Source organism: Echinococcus granulosus (assembly GCF_000524195.1).
Source record: "Echinococcus granulosus chromosome Unknown EG_S00006, whole genome shotgun sequence".
Lineage (NCBI taxonomy): Eukaryota > Metazoa > Platyhelminthes > Cestoda > Cyclophyllidea > Taeniidae > Echinococcus > Echinococcus granulosus.
In genome coordinates, this window is record NW_020170386.1 from 665,381 (window position 1) to 671,948 (window position 6,568).

The 6,568-nt window shown below is 39.2% G+C and overlaps 1 protein-coding gene across 1 annotated transcript in view; it reads right to left on the bottom strand. All coding sequences in view use genetic code 11, as the record gives it.

Moving 5' to 3' along the window:
- Window positions 1-6,568, bottom strand: part of EGR_01575 (hypothetical protein) — a gene marked incomplete at both ends in the record, with an annotated part of 9,004 nt that overhangs the window by 468 nt on the left and 1,968 nt on the right. The window contains 5 exons of the mRNA XM_024490824.1: window positions 975-1,003; window positions 2,902-3,055; window positions 4,251-4,452; window positions 4,489-4,610; window positions 5,822-5,908. Of these exons, the coding sequence (XP_024354689.1) occupies window positions 975-1,003; window positions 2,902-3,055; window positions 4,251-4,452; window positions 4,489-4,610; window positions 5,822-5,908 (594 nt within the window). The remainder of the gene's footprint in view (window positions 1-974; window positions 1,004-2,901; window positions 3,056-4,250; window positions 4,453-4,488; window positions 4,611-5,821; window positions 5,909-6,568) is intronic.

Sequence of the window (6,568 nt, forward strand, 5' to 3'; positions counted from 1 at the left end):
AGACATTAGTCTATTTAGTAGCATATGTCAGCACATTCCCATCTCCATTCATTCTAATGGGCTTAGATTAAATTTTTTGATATATAGGTTATTTTAATAACTTTCGAGCATGTTTCGTGCGCAGATCAACACAATTATCAGTCCACGGGAACTCTGATTAGGGAAACGAAATGATGCTCATTACCCCCCTGAATTGAATTAATTTATAGCTTTGGTTTTTTGGGGTAATAAATACTCCGCTAGTGTATAGGCCCATAGATTTGGAAAAGTAATCTTACTTGGTAAGGTAGTTTAGCAAAATTACTAAAACTTCATACTTTTCTACTTATTTTTTTTAACGACGTGCATTTTAAATGAGGGCAAGACCAAGTTAATTCAGTTCAGTCACAATACCTCAGTCATTTGTTACGACACATTCTGTTATGATTTTCGTCAGTGAAACCAGCGTTTTGGGTTGGGCGTGCAAATTAAAACGATTTATGAGCACCCTAAGGCTAAGACCAGTGGGGAAGAGCAAAAAAATAAAGTTGACGCTTACTTACCCTTTTGCACGGAAGAGTTAATTCCCTCAGCAGGGGCGATGCCACCTTGAGTGCGCTACCAGACACCTGTTTCCCGACTATGAGTTGTCGCGCGCCTCGTGGTCTCATAGGTGTGTTGGCTCGTGTGCCCATTTGCGTGCGCACGTGTGTGCGTGTTGATACGTGCGCCGCACCACGCGATGGACAGACAGGTGCATCTTCGTTCGTTGCGCGTAGGCGCGTGAGACAGACACACAGGAGGACGGACGAGCTGACGGGTGCGTGCATGGCCTAGCGTGTGGGTACGTATGCAGTGTGATGGGCAATGGATGGCCAAGTGCTTGCGCATATTTCCCTTCAGTGCACTTCGTCATCCATGGGCGGTCCGGAGGCCTCTTGACTCCTAATTTATAATGAATTCACAGTTTTGTGGCTTATGTGAAACTAAATTACCTTATTCCGGGTTCACTAAGCTTTTTGAACTTCAAGAATGCCAGAAAAGCAAGATAATAAACCCGTTCTGGAGTGCATATCCTGATGAAATTAGGGCGCTTACGAAACGGCTCGATATTTCTGGGAGGCAGAATCTACCTCCCACCCTAAACTTTCGAAAAATCCTAGTGATAAACCAAACAAGTCTCAGAATTTCGAAGGTTTAGGGTTTTTAATGGAACAACGTTTAGCAAAGCATTTTTCATCTGACGCAAACACTTGAATACTTGGAACTGCATAGAAGCCTCACTGCACAGGGTCCTATTAATTAAGTCCTAGCAATCCAATCTCGTAGTTTTAAGATGTGTAGAAGACGAATTTCATGCATTTAACGGCATACCCATCTATTTTCAGTATTCCTAGTGAGTTCACACTTTCGGAGAGCCGATAACCTTATTCAATTCTACAAGCTTTTGAGGAGACGGAGAAACAATTGGGTAGTGAGTTTTCAACTTTAGTTTGAGCACAGTACTATGCACAAATTTGATTTTGTTATTTTCTACTCATTAGATGACCGGGGAAGTGACCAACTAACTGTTCATAGCAATCCAAAAGCTACTTGCATGTACAAGCAAATAGTCACGTCGCAACCACCTTGCTGAAATTATTTTAGGGAATTTACGCATTCGTTTCCTGAAGGGTGGTGAAGTTTCACCGACGTTTGGCTAATTTAATGTGATGAGCGATGGAGCCTTTCGTTGTCACTTTATTTACGACGCTAGTGACCAATCGTGAATTGGACCAAGGAAGTCTCACAATTCTAATCGCCATTTTGACAAATATAAGATGAGGAAAAATTAAAAAAAATCGTGAATTGGGGCTGCATTATTTTTATGGTCATTTTGTTATTATTTTCATGGATTTTGTAAACAATGGATTTGTAGGACCACTCTCTGCCCTTTAATGACACGCATTAGCGTTAACAGTGTGAGAAACGTCATTTGCAGCCCTAAACTTCCCACCTTTTTAACATCGCTTGGTGTGTTTGAGAATAACCACAAAAAATCTATTCGAGTCATTTTTAGTCCCTGACCCTGATACTCTCTGATGAACTTGACTTTGGTGAAGTTAGGAGGCAATTATTTTTGCAATAATTTTATCATTAAGGTTGATTTAAAAGCCATTCATGCCTTTTTAAGGACTGGATCAAATTTTCATGAACCATCCATCACTTACAGCATCTGCTACAATCACTTCTTTTGCAGCCCATGCGGCCTCAGTGCATACTAGAACCTACTCCACCAGGCCCACTTCGTCACTTAGGCTGTCCGCGACCAGCCGAAGTCAAAGAAAAAAAACACGAAATCAGCAAACGGCTAACATTGCAGAAACAACTCGGTGAAATTCTAGTGGGCAAGGCTCTCACTTTGAAAGTCATGTTCCCACAAATTCTCTCATACCTGCTAATCACCAACTTTTCTCATCCATGATAGTCTTTTTATGTCCCTCGCATTGATAATGTATAATTAAAGTTGCCTGTGGAAATGAACACACGTCTCTCTGCAACGGAAATGGTAATTACTGGTAATGAGGCATTCGGCAGATGGAAAAATATCCACCTTTTCTGGATTTGCAAGCTCGCTAATTTCAGCTTTTACTACCGCTAAGTTCAGTAGAATTAAGGAAGCCATTTAAATCATCCTACTTCAATCGTTAACTGTGAGCGTTCCAATGGAGAAGAAGGGAAAGTTCTTCTCAATGGCGATCACAAAATAGCTAACTCCATTGTCTTTAATCTCAGAAAAATAATTACAGTGAATGCTCATGCAAAAGTTTCACAATTCCTCAAAGCATGTATTTTCTACTTTAGATTGATGCCATATTTTGGCTTTGGACACACGGTCGCCTACTGACTTGTTGGCTTGTTGGCCATTTGTATACGCTTTACCTTCAACGTCGTTAAAATAACAATGACTCCTTCATTCTGCAATATGCAACCAAATATACCTTCCATTGCAATTAGCCAAAATGTTTGTCTGGTTCGCAAAACAATACCTACTTCCAAATTTCGTTTTTGAATTTCCCAATTTTCTATATGTTTACTTAGTGAAATAATCCAAAGACAAGTACGGAGGTGGCCGCTATCTTTCAATTTTTCCGAAATCGTTTACGACCGATTTGAATATGACCTTATGTGTACCTGCAGTTGGATAGATGCACCAGCACAGAGAAGTGTTAAATTATTATGCCATACTTTTCTCTTTCACATTGCCAGAATTTCAATAGGATCCCAACGGGAGCGTCATCCCTCTCTCAGAGCACCAAAACCATTCATTTACAAAACATAAACTCGAGAATAAATGCCAGCCTGTTTTTGAGAAGGTGCGAAGAATACGTCTCAAATTCTCATTTTCTTGGGATGAGTGGCAGCTCTCACGGAGGAAACTATTAATGCAGTCAATACTATGTTAAAGAGCTTTTTCAAGCTGCTGTAGATCTCTGTCTTCCCAAAATTGCCTTTTTTCGTTGCTACCGAATTTTCCTGCATCGTAGGTTTCTACGGTCATTTTGGGGATGCGTATTGTAAAAATAGACTACAGTTTGATTTTTTGTGGAGACATAGCTCCTTATCACAAATTAAATTTAGATTATATTTTAAAAGCAAAGGGATTGCCATGTTTTTTCCACTTCCTCGCATTTCGGTTTAATATTCCTATCTTTGGTTGGTGTCAGAGAGTGCCAGTCCCTTATCAAGTGAGCACTGTGAAAACCGTTTTTTTTAATAGTAAGAAAAGTGGGGAAAACTGCAACATATTTTAAAAGTGGCGTAAATATTCCAACTGACATGCTTCGGCCGAAATGAAATGGATTGTCGTATTTATTTCAACTTTATATGGTGTCTAAAGAGTGACCTAAGATTGGATTGGGGGGAATCAGCGAGGATTGCAATGTGTTATTTTAGATGGTATGATGGAATTATTTGAAATGGATTTATCAGTTTATTTCACACACAAAACTCTGTAATTTATCACCGTTTTATGCCTTTCGTACATCTATAACATCGTCGTCAATGTGCGATATAGTTTTATGGTTCAAATTAAGACGATGACATTGGAATGTCTTCACGTTTTGGTATCGGCTTAATGTAAATATGTCACTACGATTTGAGATCTGAATGGGGAATTGAGACGAAACGACACTCATCTTTCCTTTTGCAGCTTAAGCCCATTTAAAATAACACCTGTGGAGCATGTTATTACTCTCCACTATGGATACAGGGTGAAGTCGACTGCCTACTTTGAAGCATGTTGGTTAGGCAGTGCAGTGATCCACTGGGGAACAGTAAATGTGCTATTAAAAGTAATTTGGGGCCTGTGGAAGTGCAACACACGTTCATGTTTTAAAAAGCGACCTCTAAGACTTCCTTGGCGTTTTACTTCTTGTGGCAGAAGCTTGTTCGAATATTTTGCTTGGACAATTTCCATGCGAATCATGATGCCTTTATAAATTTATGAGATATAAATTTATTGTTCACGAGCTGTGAATTGTACCCATAACTTTTCACGGTCTGCATAAGTTAATGTAATTATTTCGTGCATTAAACATAAAAAGTAGGAACAAACGATTACTTTGTATTCTGCTTCTAATGATACATTTCTAAAATCACTTATCAAGCTGTCTTAGTTGGTAAGTGGAACGCTTAAAAAATGTTTCCATTTCCTTGGCCTAACACGGTTCTTAAAAATTCATCAATGGAAGAAGCACATCAACTAGTTTTCGAGATTGTTTTTTGGCTTATCTTCACGTGTTGCAGCACGGGAAATGAGCAGGTTGTCAGAGTCAGTTGATGTCTTCTCCAGGTAAGTTGATGTATAGGCAGGAGCTGTATCAAGATGCTGTATTTCTGCCTCTGTGTTAGCACAGACCGGAAATGCACATCTCTTGCCTCGTATTAGACCAGGTCGGCAACTCTTGCAAGTGTCGGTGTTCTACTCTGCAGTTTGAAACCCTTTGATCAAACAGCAAATTTACTTGGACTCTTGCCCACTCCTCCTTTATTACAGCTTCCAGTTGTCTGTGTTGGTGTAGTGTCTGCTGATTGCATTAGCAGTGTACTTAAAGAAAAGCGTAAAAATTGAACGTTGAAAAATTAACCGTTTTAATTTTAAGTGTATGAAAAGTGAATTTGGAGCAACGCCAGCTGTTCTCCCACCTCTTACCTTATAAGCCATCCTGCGGTGCGAGTTGCTGCATTAGTTAGATTTATTCCCTTTCTCGATCAGTCATCTGCAAACACGAAAAGGTTAGATCGGTTTGAATGATATTGGATTTACGGTTTACTAATTCAGTAAATTAAAACCCAGTAGTAGGTCAAGCCAAATTTGGTAATGCCCACCAAAAGAATAGTTTCACACTTGGAATTGGGAAATGTTAAAGTGGGATTCCGGTAACCTCGATATTTCACTATGTTAAGAGCATGACAATAGAGGGCAATTAATTTGTTGTGGTATGGATATAGACATCCTCCACGACCTAGAGGGACAGTAGAACAGAAGTTTAAATGTTAGGCGAGTGGAGCTACAAGCAAAATGCGTAAAGCTGATCTAACTAGATTTGAAATGACACTTCCATGTAAACGTTAAAATACGTGATATTTGCACAACTTTGTTGACCATTAATGACCCTGTCCAAAAGTGGTCGAAACAAATTAAAGTCTAGTTAAGAGGCGCCAGTCGTTTTAAGTTCCATTGTAATTTCATTTTAACTGAAACCTACCTTATGAGCAATAGCCGTGACGTTGGCAATGGAAAATGCAAGCTAATCTTAGTTCATGTCATGTCAGCCTCAAGTTAATAAGCACAAAAAACAGTCTGATGGCCAAAGATTTTGATACAAAATGCATTATAGGTAATATATCATGTGGGCCCTTATTTCTGTTATTCATAATACATCGACTGAAAATAAAAAAAAAATTCTGAGTGGTGTGCTGCAGTTCTGTCTTTTTTTAGGGGAAGAAGCGATTATTCACACTACCCTGACTGCCTGAGATTAGATCGTAAAGGAGAGTTTGGTTTCCTTGCCTCCCTCAAACGCTACAATAGTGCAACTTTCTTCAAACTTTCACATGTTGTTCAGCAGCATAAAATTTCTTATTTGGCTCCTATTTGCCCACTGATTGGTTTGATTGGAACCGTATAAGCAAGGGGCTAAATCACCTTTCATCGTGCGTACAACGTAGATTACAGTGAGTGGTGTCTGGCATCGGAATGAAAACAATGTCATACCATTAAAAATTGGTGAAAAACCAGGATCCAAAGGAGGAGGAAAGCAATGCATATTGAGTTAGGGTTTATTCAGATGGAGTGCAACTGTAGAGAAGTAACCAAATTGGTCGAAAACATTAGTAATATTTTTGTCATGTTCTGTAACCAGAAGCCATATCTGGTATTCAGTGTGTCGAAAAATCTGATTTTTGACTAATGATTTAGCAACTTGCAACTACCCTAAAGTGGAGGTATACGTGCTGGATGATTTATTAGAAAACAACTACAAATGAGAATCAACATTAAGCTTTTATTTAAAGCAATGCGAAATCGAGGTTCCTAAGGTAAACG